The 23,488-nt window shown below is 49.2% G+C and overlaps 1 protein-coding gene across 1 annotated transcript in view; it reads right to left on the bottom strand.

Moving 5' to 3' along the window:
- TNXB (tenascin XB) overlaps positions 1-23,488 on the bottom strand; it is a 131,613-nt gene that overhangs the window by 15,032 nt on the left and 93,093 nt on the right. Inside the window, exons 33-38 of the mRNA XM_060238577.1 lie at positions 20,076-20,393; positions 15,671-15,793; positions 15,355-15,498; positions 14,405-14,524; positions 5,002-5,145; positions 3,829-3,959 (exon numbers count right to left, since the gene is read on the bottom strand). Of these exons, the coding sequence (XP_060094560.1) occupies positions 3,829-3,959; positions 5,002-5,145; positions 14,405-14,524; positions 15,355-15,498; positions 15,671-15,793; positions 20,076-20,393 (980 nt within the window). The remainder of the gene's footprint in view (positions 1-3,828; positions 3,960-5,001; positions 5,146-14,404; positions 14,525-15,354; positions 15,499-15,670; positions 15,794-20,075; positions 20,394-23,488) is intronic.

Here is a 23,488-nt window from a genome sequence, read left to right as displayed (position 1 = left end):
GAAGAAGAAGAAGAAGAAGAAGAAGAAGAAGAAGAAGAAGAAGGATGGTGGCTCAGTGGTAGAGCATCTGCTTGGTAAGCAGAAGGTCCCAGGTTAAATCTCCAGCATCTCCATCTAAAAAGGGTCCAGGCAAGTCCAGCTTGAGACCCTGGAGAGCCGCTGCCAGTCTGAGTAGACAATACTGACTTTGATGGACCAAAGGTCTGATTCAGTATAAGGCAGCTTCATATGTTCAAGAAGAAGAAGAGTTGGATTTATACCCCACCCCTCACTCAGAGTTTCAGAGCAGTTTCCACTCTCCTTTCCCTTTTCCACCCCACAACAGACATCCTGTTTAGGAGATGGGGCTGTGAGAGGTCTTTCAAGAACTGTGCTTGAGAGAACAGCTCCGAAAAAGCTTTTGACTGACCTAAGGTCACCCAGCTGGCCGCATGCGGAGATGTGAGAAATCAAACCCGGGTCTCCAAATAAGAGCCCGCCAGTCTTAACCACTGCACCAAACTGACTGGGCTGAGTGAAGGCAACAGTTCCTGCGAGTTTCACGGCAGAGACAGAATCTGACCCTGACTCTCTCACATCCTAGGCTGACACTCCAACCACTGCCAGCCTGCTCTTGTCAGATCTCAGAAGCTAAGGAGGGCTACTTTGGCTAGTATTTGGATGAGAGACCTCCAAGGGATACCAGGGTGGTGAAGCACAAAGCCTTCTCTGCTCATCTCTAGCTTTGAAAATCCTACGGGGTCACGGCTACTTGAAGGCATTTTCCACCAATATCAGTATCGTTAGCCCCAGGGGTGGAATTCTAGCAGGAGCTCTATTTGTCTATTAGGCCACAAACCCCTGATGTAGCCAATCCTCCACAAGCTTACAAAAAAAGAGCCTTGAAAGCTCTTGGATGATTGGCTACATCAGGGGTTTGTGGCCTAATAAACAAAGGAGCTCCTGCTAGAATTCCACCCCTGGTTAGCCCCATGTTACAGATGGGGGACTAAGGCAGAGAACACACAAAGCTTCTTTATGCTGAATCAGACCATTGGTCCATCAGGGTCAATATTGTCTATTCAGACTGGCAGAGAGTCTCTTTCGTATCATCTGCTCCCTGATCCTTTCAACTGGAGGTGCTGGGGATTGAACCTGGGACCTTCTGTATGTCAAGCAGACGCCCCGCCACTGAGCCATGGCTCTTCCCTAAGGCCACCTAATGAGCCTGAGAGGTCCAAATCGGAGACCTCCTGGATCACAACCAAATTTTCCTTGGCAACTGCACTAGCCTAAGCTAATTGTTATATTTTTATTCCACCCATCCTCTTGGGAGCTCAGGGCAGCATACACTGTTCTCGCCACGTCCATTTTATTCTTGCAACAACCCTGTGAGGTAGGCTAGGCTGAGAGAGAGTAGTGTGTATCCAAGGAGATCTATTAGTGGAGCAAACCTTGAAGAGCATGAGTTCCCCACTTCCCCCTCCCCACCCATCTTGTTCCAGGGGGAGCAACCAGTGCCCCCCCTCTTTTGAAGAGGGAGGCATCCTTAAGTTTCCTGAACTTTGGATACAAGCCAGTGAGTGGCTCATGGCTAAGAGGTGATTTGAACCTGAGTCTCTGTAACCGTAGTTGAACGCTCTTACCTCGACACCACGCTGAGCTCTTTGGAGCTGAAGTCTTGGCCCTCAACACTAGACACGGGCAGAACCAAGAGGCCTATAAATCTGCAATATTCTATCCCACTTTTTCTAGTCGTTCCAGCCAGGGTTGGAATTCTAGCAGGAGCTCCTTTGCATATTAGGCTACACATCCCTGATGTAGCCAATCCTCCAAGAGCTCACAAAAAAGAATCTTGTAAGCTCTTAGAGGATTGGCTACATCAGGGGATGTGCCCTAATATGCAAAGGAGCTCCTGCTAGAATTCCACCCCTGGCTCCAGCATACGAGGATCTGGAGCAGCTCCAGTCCAGGTTTTACTTACATGCAGTTTCCAAGGCACTGAATTTGGTAATGAAGCCATGGAAGATCTGGCTGGGCCTCACTCTGCATATCTGTTTATTGTTAAGCCGCTTTAATGAAACCAGACTTTGCCTCAGACACTTCTCCGCATTTTCCTGAATTTCTGACAAATGTTACAAAAATCCTAGTTTTATGAGATTTGGCTTTTCCCATCCAAATTCCACCAAATTCCAAAAATTGCCATATCTTCTGAAGTAGAGGCCAGAACAGCCTCTCACGCAAGACACTGTGAGGCCACTTGCGCCTGGCGTAGGTCGATTCTGGTCAGTCTTTCCATACGCTCCCAACATGTCTCAGATAAAAATAGGCACACACGTGAGCATGTGACTTCTAACACCCCATTCCTCATGCCAAAGATGAACAAATGTTATAGAGAGAGGGACTTCCCAGCTGTCTGACATCTTAGGCAACAAAATAACTGTTATGGATGCTGGGAAACGATCCTTTCTTTGATTGATTGCCCACTGGTAGTCCAGGAAGACTGGGTGATGCTTGATGAATGGGAACTAATGACAAACAAGAGATGAGGAGCAGGAGAAGGAGGAGAAGAAGGAGGAGGAGGAGGAGGAGACTGGATATATACCCCACCCTTCACTCGGAGTCTCAGCATGGCTTACAATCTTTCCCTTCCCCTCCCCACAACAGACACTCGGTAAGGAAGGTGGGGCCGAGACAGCTCTGAGAGAACTGTGACTGATCCAAGGTCACCCAGCAGCTGCATGTGGAGGAGGAGCGGGGAATCACAGCAGGCTCTTCAGTTTAGAATCTGCTCCTCTTAACCACGGCACCAAGCTGGCTCTCCCAAGAGATGCTCTCTTGATAGCTAGAGATCTCTCTCCCCCTGTCTTTGAAACAGAGGCTAGATGGCCATCTGACAGCAATGAAGATCCTGTGAATTTAGGGGGAGGTGTTTGTGAGTTTCCTGCATTGTGCAGGGGGTTGGACTAGATGACCCTGGAGGTCCCTTCCAACTCTATGATTCTATAAATTGTGACATGCCCTTTGAGCTACGCAGGAAGGAAACAGTCCAGATTTTTTGAAGTCTGAACTGGGAGATGGGCAGAGCTGGAGCTGCTGTGAGAATGGTAGAAAGCAAAGCACCTTTGGGTACAGGAACTCTCTTTGGGAATCTCAATTGATTTGTTGTCTGCTTTAAGAGTAATGTTTCCAATCAGGCTCTTCGCATGTAAGTAGAAGAAATATTATGAAGACACGAGAAAATCTCCAGTGCTCTCTCTTCCCATGTAGAAGTGACAGTGACTAATTCCTGACAAAGGGAGCTCTGACTCTCAAAAGCTGATGCCCTGAAATTCTTATAGAAGGGACCTCGAGGGTCTTTTAGTCCAACCCTCTGCACAATGCAGGAAACTCACAAACACTTTTCCCTAAATTCACAGGATCTTCATTGCTGTCAGATGGCCATCTAGCCTCTGTTTAAAAACCTCCAAGGAAGGAGAGCCCACCACCTCCCAAGGAAGCCTATTCCACTGAGAAACCGCTCTAACTGTCAGGAAGTTCTTCCTAATGTTGAGCCAGAAACTCTTTTGATTTAATTTCAACCCGTTGGTTCTGGTCCTACCTTCTGGGGCCACAGAATCCACACCATCCTCTATATGACAGCCCTTCAAGTACTTGAAGATGGTGATCATATCACCTCTCAGCCACCTCCTCTCCAGGCTAAACATGACCAGCTCCTTCAACCTTTCTTCTTTCTTCTTGTTGGTCTCCAAGGTGCTACTGGACTGGAATCCAGCTGTTTTCCTGCAAACCAACAGGGCTACCCTCTGAGACAGTGCATCATAACACCCTTGTGAGGGAGCGAAGTACCTTTGTTTCTCCATATGGGGTTTCATAGCTTAGCAGGTATCCACCAGGAGGAGCACGGGGTGGTAACCAGGTAAGACGAGCACTGCGTGCTGAGATCTCGCTAGCCTGTAGATTCCGCGGTCCATCAGCTCCTGGGGAAAGAGAAGAACAGAAGGATCAAGCCAAGAAAGGATAACTAAGATGAGAGCAGTGGAAGGGGGTACTTATCTCCCTAGGGTTGCCAGCAGTGTTCCCTCTAAGCTGAGTTAGTGTGAGCTAGTTCACAGATTTTTAGCCTCCAGCTCACACATTTTTGTCTTAGCTCAGGAAGGATGACCCCAGAGTGCAATAATTTATGCTGTAGCTCATAGTTGCCAGATCCAAATAAAAAATATCTGGGGACTTTGGAGGTGGAGCCAGGAGACTTTGGGGTGGAGCCAGGAGAAAAGTTGTAACAAGCATAATTGAACTCCAAAGGGAGTTCTGGCCATCACATTTAAAGGGACAGCACACCTTTTAAATGCCTTCCCTCCATTTGGAAATAATGAAGGATAGGGGCACCTTCTTTGGGGGCTCATAGAATTGGACCCCACAGTCCAATCTTTTTGAAACTTGGAGGATATTTTGGGGAGAGGCACTGGATGCTATGCTGCAAATTCAGTGCATCTACCTCAAAAAACAATGCCCCCCAGAGCCCCAGTTACCCGTGGATCAATTCTCCATTATACCCTATGGGAATCAGTCTCCATAGGGAATAACGGAGTGCCCAGCAGACATTTCCCTCCCCCCCACTTTCTGATGACCCTGAAGTGGAGGGAGGGGCTCTAAACTGGGGGATCCCCTGCCCCCACCTGGGGATTGGCAACCTTAGATCTCCCTCACAATGCAGCATACCTTGCCCCTCCTTCAGTACTACAAGCGCAGAGAATACGTGAAATGACTTTACTGGGTCAGACCGAAAACCAACACTTTATCCCCAGCAGTGGATGCTACTGGGGATGCTGAGAAATGGTACGAACCAGTGACATTCAAATCCAATTTCAATAACGTATTTGAAGTAAAGAGAATCTGATTGAGAAATTTGCCTCTCACAAATCCACTTTAGCTCTATACTCCAGTGACTGCTTTCCTTCACCTCCTTGCTGAGGGAAGATATGGATGGCCCCACCCCCTCCTCAGCCCCATCCCACATACCAGTGGTGAAAGTGGCGCTGACTGGAGAACTACGGTTTCCTTCCTTCTCCCCATAGACGCTGGCCCGATATTCTGTGTCCAGTTGTAGCCCTGACAGCCGCAGCTCAGCCCGGTTTCCTGGCACAGATTCAGAGACCCTGGAGCCTGCAAAAGAGATATGAGAAGGGCACTTTCACACATGCTAAAAAAACCAGTTTGAATCCAGTTCAGTAACTGTTTACAAGCGGATTTTGCTGTCTCACAAAGTAAAATCCAGTTGCAAAGTGCATTGAAAGTGGATTAGAAGTGCGTTATTTAGTGTGTGTGGAAGAAGATGATATTGGATTTATATCCCACTCTCCACTCCGAATCTCAGAGTGGCTCACAATCTCCTTTATCTTCCTCCCCCACAACAGACACCCTGTGAGGTGGGTGGGGCTGAGAGGACTCTCACAGCAGCTGCCCTTTCAAGGACAACTCCTGCAAGAGCTATGGCTGACCCAAGGCCATTCCAGCAGCTGCAAGTGGAGGAGTGGGGAATCAAACCCAGTTCTCCCAGAAGAGTTCACACACAACCACTACACTAAACTGGAAGTGCACAAAGTTTCCACTGCAATGTCTGAACAACAGACAACCAGGCTTCAGATTCAGTGGAAGCTCCTGAACCTTCCTGAGAGTTCCTCCTCCTCCTTCTGAGAGTTCCACCTCCTTGTCCATTGACTAGTATGTGCAGCCGCATAACAATCCCTGGATGAGCTCCACCACCTATTTTTCTACAAAATGACCGCTGCAGACAACCCCTGCTGGCATAGATGAAAGGTCCATCTAATGCAGTATTCTGTAGGAGAGGTAGAAACTTAAAGCTAAAGCATACAAAAGGGTGACCTGACCCAGATGGCTCAGGCTAGGCCAGTCTCAGAAGCTAAGCAGGATTGTCCCTGGTTAGTCTTTGGATGGAAGACCACCAGGGAAGTCCAGGGTTGCTGCAAAGAAGCAAGCAATGGACAGCGGTCGGAAATTACAGGCAAAAATCTTAAATAAAGATTTTTGAACATATGAACATATGAAGCTGCCTTATACTGAATCAGACCTTTGGTCCATCAAAGTCAGTATTGTCTTCTCAGACTGGCAGCGGCTCTCCAGGGTCTCAAGCTGAGGTTTTTCACACCTTTTTGCCTGGACCCTTTTTTGGAGATGCCAGGGATTGAACCTGGGACCTTCTGCTTACCAAGCAGATGCTCTACCACTGAGCCACCGTCTCTCCCCTAAACCTATTTTAAACCGATTGTGTGTATTTGTTTAATCAAAATGGTGTCAGTACAAAAAGTTTCAAAGCATTTCAAACATAGAACATCACACTGGTTAGTAACAAGGACAAAACTTGACTAAGATGGTAACCCCCTGCATGGAGGGTAAACATTTTTCAAACCGAGGCTCTACAGTCCCAAAAAAAGGTTAAATGACCCACAGGAGATTAAAAGTTCATTCAGAGGTTCTCTTCTCTTTATACAGACTCCTGTGGATTGATAAACTTGATTGTCCCTTGAAATCCGACCACATCACGCTCGCTGTTAGCTTGCTGGAACAGCCGTTTCGCAAATTCATTGCTTCTTCAGGATCCCGAACAGAGACTCACTCATGTCAACACACTGCTTTCACCAAAATCACACTCTATCGAGTCAAGAAAAAAACAGGTTGCTTACCTGTAACTGATGATCTTCGAGTGGTCATCTGTGCAGTCACACACATGGGTCTTGCCGCAGGCAATGAATCCATTCCTCGGAGTTCCAATAGCTCGCCTATAGCGCTTTTGGCGCGCTCCCCTCCCGCCCTGGGGAGCAGGCAGCGACAGCGCATGCCTGGAGCGGGGGGGGGAGCGCCCATTCCACTCAGTTTCTTCCAGCCGCCGCTGACATAAACACAGTACAGAGTTAGATAACCATCACAGGAAGCCAGCAGCGGGGAAGGCTGGGTGGGCGTGTGTGACTGCACAGATGACCACTCAAAGATCATCAGTTACAGGTAAGCAACCTGTTTATCTTCTTCGTGGTCTCTGTGCAGTCCCACACATGGGTGACTAGCCAGCTGAGTAACCTGGAGGAGGGTGCTGGTAAAAGAAGATAGTTAGTCACATAAGAAAACAGATCATAGTCGAAGACCTAGAAGCAGGAACCAAAAACACTCACCATACTTCAGTGGAAGATGGATCGGAGGACTGCTTGGCCGAAGGAGGCGTCTCGTCTCGCACGAACGTCCAAAGCATAATGGGAGACGAACGTGGAAGGAGAGGACCACGATGCAGCCGCACAGATGTCCTCTAGAGAGACGCCCTGTAGAAAGGCCGAAGACGTCGAGACCGCTCTAGTAGAGTGGGCCTTAAGGCCTTCGGGAGGAGGCTGTTTAGCCAGTTCGTAACACAACCTGATGGCACTAACTACCCATTTAGAAAGTCTGTGGGTAGAGATTTTGTGTCCTTTGCGTGGTTTGCCGTAGGCCACAAACAGGTTAGGGTCCTTACGGAAAGGTTGTGTGCGATCCAGATAGAAGGCTAACGCCCTTCTGACGTCCAGTGAATGCAGCGATCGCTGTCCCTGGTCGGATGGGTTGGGGAAAAACGTTGGTAGCGAAGTGGAAGTAGATAGATGAAACTTGGAGACAACTTTAGGGAGGAATGTAGGATCTGGTCGTAAGACAACCTTGTCCCTATGAAAGATGGTGTAGGGAGGGTCAAATCGGAAGGCACATAAGTCACTTGCCCGCTTACCAGAGGTAAGGGCTATTAGCAATGCTGTCTTCCAGGAAAGAAGATTGAGCTGTATTGTCGCCATGGGTTCAAAGGGTGCCTTCATGAGACAGGAAAGAACAAGGGATAAACTCCACGTTGGGACGAACGGTTTAACAGGTGGATGCAGGTGCAGCATTCCCTTAAGGAAGGATTTAGATAAGGGGTGAGAGAAGACCGTCCTGCCATCGATAGTGTCATGGAATGCCGAGATGGCGGAGAGGTGTACTTTAAGTGAAGAGTAGCAGAGGCCTGATTTCTGCAGGGATAAGAGATAATCTAGGATCAGGTTTAGAGGTGTTACTTCAGGTGTTAGGTGATAGGGTGCAACGAAGGAACAAAAACGCTTCCATTTGCGTTGGTACGAAAGTCTGGTGGAAGGCTTCCTTGCGTTGAGAAGGATATTGGTCACTTCTGTGGAGAAGCAGGCGAGTGTATTCTCCAAGCAGTGAGGGCCAGAACCCGAGGGTTGTGATGAAGTACCTGGCCGTTCGCCTGCGATAGGAGGTCTCCCACGACCGGGAGGCGTCGGTAAGTGTGTTGTGACATTTGCAGCAGTCTGGTGAACCATGGTTGCCGTGGCCACCACGGTGCGATAAGGATGCAGTCCGTGCCATCCCGTGCGACCTTTGTCAAAACTCGTGTCAGTAGGGGGGTTGGCGGAAAAATGTAGTGGAGGGGACCCCTCCAGAGATGTAGGAAGGCATCGTTGCCCTTCCTGCAGTAGAAGCGACGACATTTGGCATTGTCCCTGGAGGCAAAGACGTCCACCTTGGGAGTACCGAAGCAGGTGAAGATCCGACGAAGGTATGTCAGATTGATGGACCATTCGTGGTCGTCTATGCGTAGCCTGCTTAGTGAGTCGGCCAGCACATTCTCCACACCTGGGAGGTGGATGGCGGTCATGTGGATGTTGTGTTTGATACACCATTCCCAGAGCAGTATGGCTATGCGGCACAGTCGAAGAGATCTGGTGCCTCCCTGCTTGTTCACATAGAAGACTGTTGCCATATTGTCTGTGGAGATCTGGATATGGCGACCCCCGATAAGAGGGAGGAAGGATTGGAGAGCTCTGTGTACCGCAATTAGTTCTAAGCAGTTTATGTGGAGGGTCCTCTCCTGAGGAGTCCAGAGACCTCTGACAGTCTTGCCTTCTAAGTGGGCTCCCCATCCCCACATGGAGGCGTCTGTTGTCACGGTAGCCGTTGGAGTAGTTGGTAGGAACGGCATGCCCTCGAGGAGGTTCTCGAGGATGGTCCACCAGGTGAGAGAAGGAAGGACTCTCTCGGGGACGGTGAGCAGGGTGCTCTGAGGTTGCACATGAGGACGGTAGGCACGTACGAACCAGAGCTGAAGTGGTCTCATTCGTAGTCTGGCGAAGAGGAGAACTGCTGTAGTAGCGGCCATCAGACCCAGAAGGCGCTGAATAGTTAGGGCCGATTGGGTGGGATGTAGCTGGACCAGCCTGGCAAGGCTGATGATTGTCATAGCACGGTCTTCTGGGAGGAAGGCACGGTGTATAGAGGTGCGGAGATGGGCCCCTATGAAGTTGAGATGTTGAGTGGGGGTGAAGTGAGATTTGGTGACATTCACCCTCAGGCCTAGAGACGCCAGGAGGAGAAGGGCTGCGTGGAGATTGGCCTCGAGCTGATCTGGAGTTGGTGCAATGAGGAGCCAATCGTCTATGTAAGGGAAGACTGTGATGTTGCGGAGTCGAAGAGCAGCTGCCACCACCGCCATGCACTTTGTAAACAGCCTGGGTGCTGTGGAAAGGCCGAATGGTAGGGAGACGTACTGAAAATGATGTTGGCCCATCGCAAACCGGAGATATCTGCGATGCTGAGGTCGGATAGTCACATGGAAGTAAGCGTCCTGAAGATCTAGGGAAGCCATCCAGGAATTCTTTGGAATGAGGGGCAAGATGGACTGCAGCGAGATCATTCTGAATTTCCTGTACTCGATGAATTTGTTCAGCTTCCGAAGATCTAGAATAGGACGCTTGCCTCCATCCCTCTTGGGGACCAGGAAGTATCTTGAGTAGAACCCCGTTCCCCGATGTTGGGGGGGAACAGGTTCTATGGCTTTTTTCTGGAGCAAGTCCAGAATCTCCTGATGGAGGTGATGGGATGGGGGGGGTAGCGACAAAGTAGTGGTGGCGAGGTAGCGAAGCGAACTCTATTGCGTACCCCAGGCGTACGATGGTGAGTACCCAGGAGTCGGTTGTAATTGAACTCCAAGTCTTGTAGAAAGGGGAGAGACGTGTGTGGTAAGGTGACTGTATGGGGAAGTCAAAGAGACTGCTTGGTAGGGGGGGACGATTTTTTAGACTGCTGAGAGCGCTGCCTTTGCTGGAAAGAAGGCTTTTGTTGCGCAGGTCTTCTCTTCCAATATTCGGCCTGCTTAGGAGAACGCTGGCGTCTTTGGAAAGATGGTTTCCAAGGTTGTTTGCGAGTGAAGGGTTGCGTAGGTGGTTGAGATACTCCCAGGCGCTTGGCCTTTTTACGACCATTGTCAACGGAAGACAAGACCTCATCAGTGGAAGCATGAAAGAGGCCCAGGCCGTCGAAGGGAAGATCCTCTATCTTCTGCTTGATGTCGGGTTGAAGATTGGTGGATCTTAGCCAAGCATGACGACGCAAGGCAACTGAGGAAGCGAAGACGCAGGAGGAACAGGAGACCGCATGGCGAATTGAATTAATCTGTTGTTTGGAGACCCTGGAGAGCTCAGAAACCAGGGCTGATGCTGTTCTCTGAGAGGAATCAGGAAGCGAAGGTATCAGTGGTGTGAATTGGTTCGCCAGATTAAAAGTATAAGCGGCGAAATAAGCTAGATAATTGTTAAGCTTCGAGTTGGTGGAAGCAAGTGTGAAGATTTTCCGTGCCAAGGTGTCTAATTTCCTCCCTTCACGATCTGGAGGCGTGGGATGTCTGGAGGGTTTGGTCTTCATGGCAGAATGAACAATAATAGAGTTCGGAGCCGGATGTGAGGCGAGGAACTTAGCGTCGGGGGCATGGACTCGATAGAGGGAGTCCAGCCTCTTTGAAGTGGGGGGTACGGAGGCGGGTTTGTCCCAAGTCTCCTGAAGACCCTCCAAGTGCACCGGTAACATTGGAAGCAAGGACCCGGGCGGAAAGTCTGACTGCACCAAGTCATGTACCATGTCCGACACTTTGGGGGAGTCCGCCTGGAGAGGTATTTTCAGTGCCTCCGCCATCGAAGTAATTAGGTTGAGGTACGCCTTGGATGCATCCGACGGAGAGAGCCGGAGCTGTTGTGCGGGGTCGGAAGGGATAGATGGAGAGTGGTCTTCCGAATCCGAAGAGGCTGGGGACTCCCTACCCGAGGAAGATCCCGCCGTGGAGGGAGAGGGTGGATGAACGATCGGTTCCGAGATGGGAGCTGCAGGCTCCGAGGTCTTGGGAGGAGACCGAAGTCGAGAATCCGGGGCCACGGATACAGTGGCAGAAGCGGTGCGGGGTTTGGCCACGTCTCGGTACCGAGGGTGCTCCCGTTGTTGACGCGAGGAGCCAGCCTCTTGCTCAGATGATAGAAGGCGGTTAAGGAGTCTGGGTGAGTACTCGAAATGGCTTCGAGGGTCACGAAGTCGAGAAGGGCGGTTGAAGTGGAGTTGAGGTGAGTCCTCGTGTCGGGTTGGGCATGCGTAACGAGGCCGAGGCGAACCACCATAACGGATCCGTGGAGTAGCGGGATCACGATGGTAGTAAGAGCCTGAGTCCTGATATCTGTGATGGACGTCCCAATCGGAGTGCGAACCGGAATGGTGACGAGACCGACCCTGTCGAGGTGAGGGCGATCTGGAGAGGGGAGAGTATTCATATCGCCGTCTGGAGTAGTAGTCTTGCTGTTCAAAGTAGATAGAGGAACCGGAGTCGTGGCGGCTGCGCGGAGAGCGTGATCGGATTCGGATCCGATGGGAGGAGACTTGAGTTGCCGATTCACGGTACAGCGGAGAGAGTGCAACGTCGTGGAAGGAGTCAGGACGCAAAGATGGGCGTAGATAGGTCTGTGTCGGGTCGGTGGTGCGGTCGGGTTCGAGGATCTCAGAAGGAACCACGCTATGTACTGAAGGTGATCGCGATCGAATCGGAATCACCTCCACGGCCGTGGAGGTGTGAGGTGTAAGCCGAGGCATGTCGGTGATGACGTCAACCGGGGTCGACAATTCGGACGGCAGAAGTGGTTGAGTCGAAGTCGATGGAGCAGTCGAGGCCATGGTGTTATGGGGCTTTATGGGCGCCGAGTCCGCCGATTCGGAATGGCGAGCCGATTCGGAATGGTGAGGTTTCTTCGGCGCCGAATCCGAGTGTCGAGGCTTCTTAGGCGCCGACTCCGATTCGGAATGACGCAGCTTTTTCGAAGATTTATGGCCGGTTTCGGCGTGCTTCGAAGGTCGTTTCCCGGACTTGTGCGTCTTTTGAGACTGAGGCGCGGCCGGGGAAGCCGAATCTCCCGCTCGAGGTGGGGGAGGCGGCGAGTCGGAGGTGGGCATAGTCCGCAAGGAGCGTTCTAAGAGGAAAGCCTGTAGTCGTGCAGCGCGGTTTTTGCGTGCCTGCTTGCCGAAGTTCGCACAATGCGGGCAAGCGTCGACTCGATGGCCTTCCCCGAGGCAGAAAAGGCAGTGACTGTGGCCGTCTGTGGTGGGGATTTTAGCCCCACAGTGCCTACACTTTTTAAAGGTAACCTTCCCTTCCATACGCCCCGGACGGTGGGGGGGGGGGAGGGAGGGAGGGAACGGTTGGAAAAGGAAAAGAAAAGCGCAGAAACGGTGTATATTTTTTTCTTTTCTTTTCTTTTTTTTTCAGGACGAAAAAAGGGGGAAAGAGAAACGATACCAGATAAAGCGGAGAGTGAAGTCCAAAAAGGAGATGAGCTGAGGAGAAGACGAGCTAAGGAAGAGCGCAGCGAGGAAGGTGTTGTCCGGGCGGCGGAAAGGAAGAAACTGAGTGGAATGGGCGCTCCCCCCCCGCTCCAGGCATGCGCTGTCGCTGCCTGCTCCCCAGGGCGGGAGGGGAGCGCGCCAAAAGCGCTATAGGCGAGCTATTGGAACTCCGAGGAATGGATTCATTGCCTGCGGCAAGACCCATGTGTGTGACTGCACAGAGACCACGAAGAAGCTTACTGGCCTCTCCTAGGCTAGGGCTTGACAGCAGTTTACTGTACAGAAGGGACTAGGTCAGGGGTGTCAAACATGTGGCCCGGAGGCCAAATCAGACCCCCGGAGGGCTCCTATCAGGCTCCCAAGCAACTGGCTCTTGTCTGCTTCTTTCTCCCTCTCTCTCTTGCTTCCTTCTGCATCTCAGCTTGCTTTGCAAGGCTTGCTCAATCGCACAGGAGCTACAGAGCAAAACCTCAGTTTTCTCCATTGGTTGGGGTTCCTCCCCTTCCTGGTCCCTTGGAGAAGGAAGGAAAGAGCCAGAGCTTCCTTTGCCCGGTTCCCTGGATCCCGTGGGAGAAATACAAAGAAAGTACCTTTAAGACCAACAAGTGCTAATGTTTTAAGCAGGTTTTGTTTTAAGGGTTTTTTTTTTTAAATTAGTCATGTTTTTCTGTGTCCTTTTAAAAGTTTATATCTCTGCTACCTAATCTTAAATAGGTACACGCATGACCTGGCCCGACACGGCCTGGCCTGGCCCAACAAGGTCTCATTTATATTAGATCCAGCCCTCATAACAAATGAGTTTGACACTCCTGGTCTAGGTCCCATCCCTGCTGTAGTTCCCTGGATAATTGGATCAAAGATAACACCAGGTTTTGGGAGAGAGATGTATGCCATGCAGACCAGTGATTCCCCGCACTACCTTTCTGAGGATCCTAAAAGCAGAACTTGACTTAGGAAACCCCCTTTAGCAGGGAAAGTGGGATTGCCATGGGGGTGACTCTTGAGGAGGACCAGGCTATTTTTTTTTTAGCAAGAACTCCTTTGCATATTGGGCCACATCAACCTGATGTAACCAATCTTCCAAGAGCTTACAGGAGGCCCTATAATAAGACCCTGTAAGCTCTTGGAGGGTTGGCTACATCAGAGGGGTGTGGCCTAATATGCAAAGGAGTTCCTGCTACAAAAAAAGCCCTGAAGAGGACCCTCCCACTCCACTTGCCTCTGTACAAAACAGGGCGCAGGGCGGGGCAGCAACGAAACCATGCCTTTTGGCCTTAAGGCTTGCTTGAGCCAGGCTGGCTCAACAGAAGGGGTCACATCCTGTGAAAAGCACGGGTTTTTCACTTGCGTCTCTGAGCTTCTCTTGTGCTTGTTTGTAGTATCCCAGTGTCCTGATTGCAGAAAAATGGGCAGCACTGCTTGAGGGCTGCAGCCGACACCCATTTCACATTCTTTTTGTACACCCAGAGCTTTTCTTTTGTAGCAGGAACTTCTTTGTATATCAGACCACACACCCCTGATGTAGCCAATCCTTCAGGAGCTTACAGTAGGCCCTGTAAGAAGAACCTGGTAAGCTCTCAAAGGATTGGCTACATCAGGAGGGTGTGGCCTAATATGCAAAGGAGCTCCTGCTACAAAAAAGGCCCTGTGTACACCTATTTAAAGAAAAGCTGTTTTCTGAGGCTCACAGGGCCCCAGCGGGCAGTTCTGACTTCTCTAGGAGCCCTTGGTCCACTCTTACCACCAGCAGGTCCGTAGGTGACGATGTAGTTGTTCATCTCGGCCACAGCAGGCTGCCAGATCAGCACAGCAGAGGAATCGGTCACGTTGACGGCTCGCAAGTCAGAAGGACCGTCAGGGACTGCGTCGAGAGAAAAGAGTAGTCAACAGGGTGCTGCTCCCCTTCATCCATTCCATAAGAACCTGGCTTCTTTCCCCAGGGAACTTTGGTTCATGGGGTGGGCTGCAGACCCCGACACTGGAGTAAAACAGTGGACTCAGGAGAGTTGTGTTGGCAAGAGCTGATTGCCCTATGGTTGTGACAGCAAAGAGCGTGGCCCTGTCTGAGAAAATGAGCACAGGTCCATCAGTGGCTATTAGCCACAGAGTATTGTTGGAACTCTCTTTCTGGGGCAGTGATGCTCTGCATTCTTGGTACTTGAGGGGAACAACAGTTGGGAGGGTTTCTAGTGTCCCGGCCCCACTGGCGGACCTCCTGATGGCACCTGGTTTTTTGGCCACTGTGTGAGACAGAGTGTTGGACTGGATGGGCCATTGGCCTGACCCAGCATGGCTTCTCTTATGTTCTTACGATATCAAAGGAATGCCAGCGCCACTGCCAGGTGATGAAGATACATTCTCACAGGATATGGAAGTCACAAGGAAGCAGAGTGGGGATAATCCAACCATCTGAGGGGGTTGCTGTCACTTAGGATCAGGACTGGACTGTGGAGAAAAGTCTGAATTCTATTGGGTGGTTTGGTGTTAACTGCTGTTAGCTTTCTGGTGGGAAGAATTACTAATGTGCTGAGCTAGACAGTCCAGTGTTTGGCTTTGTAACAGTGGACCTTAGGCTGGATGAACTAATAGTCTCATCTTAGGTATGAAGCATCCTCCATGGGTTCAAACATGAGTCCTACGGTGAGGACTTATTCCTGCAGGGTAACGTGAAAGTATTTTGTTCAGCATTACCTGTGGTGACGTAGCCCACCAAGGGTTCGCTCTCTTCAAAGCCCCGGATCGACATCACGCTGACCTCGTAGCTGGTCCCGGGGGTCAGGCCTTTGATGATCGTTTTTACTGTGGATCCGTCCACAGAGATGCTTCTGGGCTCCCCTGCAAAGAAGACCCAAGCTGTAATCTTTACTGGTACTCCCTGCAGTTCTATATTATATCTACTGAACTCCTTTTCTGTTTCCTGCAAGCTTTCTTTGATTTCGTCATATCCCTTTTCCCTCCCTCCCTCCCCCCCACCCCCAGGCTGGGGCAACAGGATCCAGAAACCTACCCCCATCCAATGGCTGGAAGGAAATTTTGTAGCGGTCAATGCGAGATGATGGCGCCCTCCAGTTCGTCATGACGGACGTCTCGCGGATGTCACTGAACCGCAGGTCCCGGGGACTGTCCAGCTCTGGAGAAAGAAGAGAGATGGGCTTGGGTCTCACTGGCTCACCCTAGGTGGGTAAGTGGCTGCCTTTCCTGATCTGAGGAGTCTTTTGTGTCTTTGGCAGCTGCATAACAGGAGGAAATGCAACAGCCAAAGTTTCTCCCATCAAGTACCAATTTCACCTGGTGAAATAAGGAAAGGCACTGAAGTTTTGCTGTGTGACTTTTAAAGGCACACAAGTGGCCTGCTGGGAAAGAGAAAGAGCAGCCATAGACTTGAAGGTGTGGAAGGCAAGTAGCTTGTATTTAACAGGTACCATAGAGTTTCCCCTTCCAAATTGCTAGAGCATCCGGGGAAACCATAGAGTTTTCCTGGAACATAAGAAAAGCCATGTTGGATCAGGCCAATGGCCCATCCAGTCCAACACTTTGTATCACAGTGACCAAAATACACACACACAAACACACTGTGGCTAATAGCCACTGATGGACCTCTGCTCCATATTTTTATCCAATCCCCTCTTGAAGCTGGCTATGCTTTTAGCTGCCACCACCTCCTGTGGCAGTGAATTCCACATGTTAATCACCCTTTGGGTAAAGAAGTACTTCCTTTTATCCTTTTTAACCTTACTGCTCAGCAATTTCATTGTATGCCCACGAGTTCTTGTATTGTGAGAAAGGGAGAAAAGGACTTCTTTCTCTACTTTCTCCATCCCATGCATAATCTTGTAAACCTCTATCATGTCACCCCGCAGTCGATGTTTCTCCAAGCTAAAGAGTCCCAAGCGTTTCAACCTTTCTTCATAGGGAAAGTGTCCAAACCTTTAATCATTCCAGTTGACCTTTTCTGGACTTTTTCCAATGCTATAATATCCTTTTTGAGGTGCAGTGACCAGAATTGCACACACTACTCCAAATGAGACCACACCATCAATTTATATAGGGGCATTATGATACTGGCTGATTTGTTTTCAATTCCCTTCCTAATAATTCCCAGCATGGCGTTGGCCTTTTTTATTGCAATCGCACACTGTCTTGACATTTTCAGTGAGTTATCTACCACGACCCCAAGATCTCTCTCTTGGTCAGTCTCTGCCAGTTCACAACCCATCAACTTGTATTTGTAGCTGGGATTCTTGGCCCCAATGTGCATTACTTTGCACTTGGCCACATTGAACCTCATCTGCCACGCTGACGCCCACTCACCCAGCCTCAACAGATCCCTTTGGAGTGCCTCACAATCCTCTCTGGTTCTCACTACCCTGAACAATTTAGCGTCATCTGCAAACTTGGCCACTTCACTGCTTACTCCCAACTCCAGATCATTAACGAACAAGTTAAAGAGCATGGGACCCAGTATTGAGCCCTGCGGCACCCCACTGCTTACTGTCTTCCACTGCGAAGGCTGTCCATTTATACTCACTCTGCTTCCTATTAATTAGCCAGTTTTTGATCCACAAGAGGACCTGTCCTTTTACTCCATGACTCTCGAGCTTACTAAGGAGCCTTTGATAAGGAATTTTATCAAAAGCTTTCTGGAACAACATCTATTGGGTCCCCTTTGTCCACATGCTTGTTCACCCCCTCAAAGAACTATAACAGGTTAGTAAGGCAAGATCTTCCCTTACAGAACCCATGCTGAGTCTTCCTCAATAACCCGTGTTCATCAATGTGCCTACTCATTCTGTCCTTGATAATGGATTCTACCAACTTTCCCGGTATTGAAGTCAGACTGACTGGCCTGTAATTTCCCGGATCTCCTCTGGAACACTTTTTAAAGATGGGGGTGACATTTGCTACCTTCCAGTCCTCAGGAACGGAGGCAGATTTCAATGAAAGATTACATATTTTTGTCAGGAGATCCACAAGTTCAACTTTGAGTTCTTTCAGAACTCTTGGATGTATGCCATCTGGACCTGGTGACTTAGTTTTTAATTCGTCTATCAGTTGCAGGACCTCCTCTCTTGTCTCCTCAATCTGACTCAGGTCTTTCAACACCCCTTCCAAAATTAGTGGCTCTGGAGCGGGCAAACACTTCTCGTCCTCCACAGTGAAGATGGAGGCAAAAAAATGCATTCAGCTTCTCAGCCATTTCCCTATCCTCCTTCAGTAATCCTTTGACCCCTTGGTCATCCAAGGGCCCCACTGCCTCCCTGGCTGGTTTCCTGGCTGCTTCTAATATGTGTGCAATGTATAATGTTCAAGGCTGTTGGAAGCCTCCGCATGCCTCCAAACAGAAGTTCTTGCTGGGCCTGTGCTCGCAGCACCGTTGTCTACTAGCATTGCATGAAAACCTGTGACATGACTTGCCTGGCTCCGTAGACCCAAGGGTGACCAGGGCCCATAGACTTCCCGAAGATTTCCTGCACTTGACGGCCTCGCTGACTTTTAAAGGGGGGCGGGATGGTAATGCTGGTCACTTGACATCCTCCTCCCTTACTCTGGGGAGTGATTGTGGCCAGATTGGCCAACCACAAAGGAAACAGAGGAATGCCAGAGATTAATTCCTTGGGTCTCACAAAGGAAACCACAGCTGGAAGCCAGCCCAGCCCTGCAGGCTGAGCCAGCAACACAGCTGTCCGATTGCTGCTTCCCTGAGAATCAGCACGGCTTCTCGGCTCACCCCTGGATGGCCCCCTTAGCAAAGGTTAACTGGTACAGTTGCATTGGATGGCCACATCTGTCTGGATGGTGTGCAAGAGCCGGTGGTCCAGACTTTGCATGTTCTGAATGCATCACAGCAAAAAATAAATAAATAAATTGCATTTGCCAGCATGGGGGTGGGGATCGTTTTGCTTTTTTGAAATGTTATTTCTGTAGCGCAAAAGTATTTTTAAATTTGGAATCCTGTGGCAGGGAAGCAAGTAATCAGAAGTTTCCTTAAAATTCGTACATTGATAAGGAGTAACCTTTGAGACGAGCAGTTTGATCATGGCTCTAGCTTTGATGGAGCACAGAAGCTGGTGGACATAGTATGTGTACCTAGGGGTCTTTTTGTAGAAAAAGAGGTGCCAGAGCTCATTAGCACAACTCATTTGAATATACCACATACCCCTGACATCACTGGAAGGTGTACTCAATTATATCATATCAGCATCTACCTTAAAATGCTTCTTGAATTCTAATTGTCATAATAAAACCTTACTCCCATTCAGTGTTCCCTCTAAGCTGTGGAGTATTGTGAGCAAAAATTCTACTTCCTGAGCTACTGGCATTAAAGTTGTGAGCTACTGCATAAATTAGTTTGCTCTGGGGCCATTTTTCCCGAGTTAAGACAAAAATATGCGAACCAGAGGCTAAACAAACTGTGAGCTAGCTCACACTAACTCAGCTTAGAGGAAACACTGCTCCCATAACACTTTTTCAATTACTTTCTCCTATGTAGCCACAGTAGCATGATGAAGATTTCCATCTGTCTGCTTTATATGTTTTGTTTATTTTCCAATTTTTTTGTGGAGAAAAATATTAGAAAGTTTGTCAAATCTTGGAATTCAGCAAAATTCTCACAGGGGGTTTGAACAATGGAGCCTGGAAGCAAGGTTGTTGGGGGTTTTGGCAGGGGGAGGAGAAAGGAAGAGTACAGTAAAATTTAGAGGTTCCAGAGCTCCACTCCTGTGAGCTCCGGCCCAAAATGAGGCCCTTGTGTACCACTGAAGATAATCCTTCTTGTTCAGACCTGCTCCTTTTGTGTGGAAGATTTTAATTGAGGTGATTCACAGGCACCACACGAATGCTTTGACTGAGAGCACTTTCCCCCTGCTTAAATAACAAATAGGGTTGCCAAGTCCAATTCAAGAAATATCTGGGGACTTTGGGGGTGGAGCCAGGAGACATTAGGGGTGGAGCCAAGATCAAGACTGTGACAAGCATAATTGAACTCCAAAGGGAGTTCTGGCCATCACATTTAAAGGGACGGCACACCTTTTCAATTCCTTCCTTCCATAGGATAGGTGCCCCTATCCTTCATTCTTTTGGGGCTCATAGAATTGGACCCCTTGGTCCAATCTTTTTGAAACTTGGGGGACATTTTGGGGAGAGGCACTAGATGCTATACTGAAAATTTGGTGCCTCTACCCCAAAAATCAGCCCCCCCAGAGCCCCAGATACCCGCAGATCAATTCTCCATTATTTTCTATGGGAATAAATCTCCATAGGGAATAATAGAGTTCCCAGCAGACATTCCCCTCCCCTCCCCCTGCTTTCTGATGACCCTGAAGTGGGGGGAGGGCCTCCAAACCAGGGGATCCCCTGCCCCCACCTGGGGATTGGCAACCCTAATAACAAAAGGCTCTGAAGTGGCTTATTACCTAGCCCGCTTGTCCGTGCGGCGGTGTTGATACTGGCCACTTCCAATCCATTCTTGATGCCATACAGTGTGAGGCTGTATTCTTTGTTAGGTGCAAGGTCCCTAAGCACAGTCGAGCGCTCAACCCCGGGCACTTCAACTTCCTTAGGGGGTGGGGGGCTCTTTCCACTGCCCACAAGGGAATCCTTGTATCGGATCCGGAAAGAATCACACTGTCCCTCGGGAACTTCCCATGCAAGCTGCAGAGTGGTGGGGGTCACGTCGGACACGACCAGGTTCCTGAGCAGAGTGACCGGCTTACTGATGGCTTCTGGGAAAGCTACATGAGAGACAATAGAGATGAGTGCAGTGAAAAAGGCGAGAAAAATGGAAAGGAAAGGAGAAATGTTAAATAAGGTGGTTCAGAAGGGTACATTATATGGTAAGGAGAGATTACATTTCTTTCTCCCTCCTTATATTGGAAAATCTTCTGTCTTCAGGTAACAAAAAGTCCTATATCAGCCCTGGTTGTTGTGGGATTCCTTGAGACATCTGATTAGTCACTGTTGGAAACAGAATGCTAGACTAAGACCTTTCACAAGTGGTTTATTTGCCTCAGGCTTGCTGCTGTTGGGAGGTGGATTTCCCCCAATTTCCTACAGCATCACAGTGCATTCATGCGCCTCCCCAGTTTTCCCTAGCTTTTCTCTGATCTTCCCCAAGCTTTGCTGCAAAGTTTCACAAGTTTTACAACTAACCGGCACAAGAAAGTGTGGTTCTATTAGACTTCTGTTGCTCTTAATGTTTTAAATGTTTTAAATATTTTAACTGTATTAAATACCTAAACTTAATTTATGTGGGACTTTATGCTGTAAGCCGCCCTGAGCCACTTGGTGGGAAGGGCGGGATATAAATCATTAAATAAATAAATAAATAAAATAAATGAAGAGGAGGAGGAGAAGGAGGAGATTGAATTTATACCTCGCCCTTCACTTGGAGTCTCAGAGCAGCTTACAACCACCTTCCCTTCCTCTCCCCACAACAGACACTCTGTGAGCTGGGTGGGGCTGAGAGAGCTCTGAGAGATCTGTGACCGACCTAAGATCACACCAGCTGGCTGCATGTGCAGAAGTGGGGAATCAAGCCCAGTTCTGCATATTAGAGTCCACCACTCAATCACTACACCAAACTGGCTCTCACAAAAGATCACAGCAAAGTCTGGTTCTGATCAGTTACTATATAGTAGGAAAAATCCAGATTTTCCCAGTTTCTCCTTCCCATCAACAGTTATTTTCCCTCCCCCAGTCCCTACAACAAACTGCAGGATATGAGTTCCACCATTTTACCCTGAAACATTCTTTTTTTCTCCAGGTCCCCCTTATTTTAAAGTTATCCAACCAGATTAAGAAGCTTCTGAAAAGCTCAAAAAGGCCTCCAATCACTATGTTGTAATATTTTGACAATTCTTAATAAAATGGTCCTGTTTCCAATAGCAGACAGAAACGCAGCTGAAGGAAAACCACTCGCAGGTAAGGGGTTGAAGTGAGATAATCTGTGGATGTGGGGAGACTGTTCAGTTTTCCTCACCCGTACACTCATTTTGCGCTGTACAAAATGGACCCACCCATTTCTTCTTTTCACACACCACTGGGATAGCTTTGTATTGAAACTCACTCAGAATGGCCGCCCTTCCCTCTTCTTCAGGCCCTCAGTCCTGTCTGAGGCATCAACCTGTGGCTGGTTCTCCAGCTGCACCTCACACCCCTTTTGCTTTCTGCCTCTCTCCAGCCTTGACACAGAGCAAGGGATGCATGTAACGAGTCTTCCCCCCCCCCATGTGCTTTAGCAACTGCACCCGCCAGCACATTTTTCTTCATAGGCTGTTTACCAAACACAACCTTTCGCTGCTTGTCAGGTCATTAGTAAGTGGGCTGACTTCAGCCATTAATCTCCCCACACATTTTCTACACTCGGTAGGGTCCTGATCCTTTTGACAAATGCAGGCTGATGCTCCAAGCCAGTTCCTTTATTCCAAGCCAAGGCAACAGAGGCTGACTCCAAAATTAGGCCTCATTGCTCAGTGAAATGAACAGTTGTCAAGTGAAGCCTGTTCATATAGAGGGGGGAAGACTCAGCGGAAGTTGGCCTGGACTCAAACCCCAGATAAACCCGTTTTGTTGGCCTGGGTTGGGGGTAGAGATTAGTAAAGAGATTCAGTATAAGGCAGCTTCATATGCTTGGACTTCCATAGAGGTCAATGGCCAGTGGCAGGTAAGTATGCCAGCCTCCAGGTGGGCCTTGGTGATCCTCTGGAGTAGCAGTGGACCTCTAGACTACAGGAGGGTTGCCTGGCTTCCAATGGGTGGTTCCAGGTACATTCACACACAAAGTGTGTGCAGCACAATGACATCACCCGGAAGTGACATCACCATGCAGGGCATGTCGCACATTGACGCTCTAGCATTTTGGCAAATAAACCTTTATGGTAACCATAGAGTTTTGGCCAAAATGCTAGAGTGGTGATGCATGATATGCCCTGCATGATGATGCCACTTCTGGGTGACATCATTGTGCCGACAACATCGACATGGGAGGGGGCTATTCTGGGGAACCCCTGCCCCGACCAGGGGGACCAACAACCCTAGACTACAGAGATCAGTTCCTCTGAAGAAAATGGCTGCTTTGGAGGGTGGACAGCTGAGGTCTCTCCCAGGCTCCACCCACCCAAATCTCCAGGAATTTCTCAACTCAGAGTCAGCAATCCAAGAGTTAGAGCAAGTTCTTCGCATGCAGAAGGTCCCATGTTTGACCTCCGGCATTTCCAATTCATGATTCTCTGACTCCATGATCGGAGGAAATGGATTTTCTCCAAGAACCCAAAGATTTTCTGCTAGTCAAAGAAGAAAATATCAAGCCTTGAGGACAAGTGGCCTGATTTGATATAAGGCAATTTTATGTGTTAATGGAGAGGGACTCAAGTCTGATTCTTAAAATTTCCAGTAGACCACCTGAGATCCTGGAGAACTGCTGGCAGAAGAAACGGTACTGGGGTAGATGGACTTGTGATCTGACTTAAGTTTGTTTTATTTACTTCATTTATACCCCACTTTTTTCCCCATTTGATCTCCATAACAGCCCTGTGAGGTAGGTAGGTTAGGCTGAGAGTATGCGACTGGCCCCAGGTCACCCAGCAAGTTTCCGCAGCTGAGTGGGAATCAAACTTGAGTCTCCCAAGCCCTAGTTCGACATTCTAACCACTTCACCCTGTTGACTTGGAAGGCAGCTTTCCATGACAGAAGGCTTTGCTTTGCGAGCAGAGGGTCCCAGGTGCAGTGCTTGGCATTCCACCCCCCCTTTAAAATACCTCTGGCAGCAGGAGTTGGGAAAGACCTTCCTCGGCTTGAAACCCTCAACAGCTGCTACCCCTCCAAGGAA

Source organism: Heteronotia binoei, chromosome 5 (genome assembly GCF_032191835.1).
Source record: "Heteronotia binoei isolate CCM8104 ecotype False Entrance Well chromosome 5, APGP_CSIRO_Hbin_v1, whole genome shotgun sequence".
Classification (NCBI taxonomy): Eukaryota; Metazoa; Chordata; class Lepidosauria; order Squamata; family Gekkonidae; genus Heteronotia; species Heteronotia binoei.
Note: the sequence above shows the minus strand (reverse complement) of the source record. Positions and strands in the feature narration are given on the sequence as shown.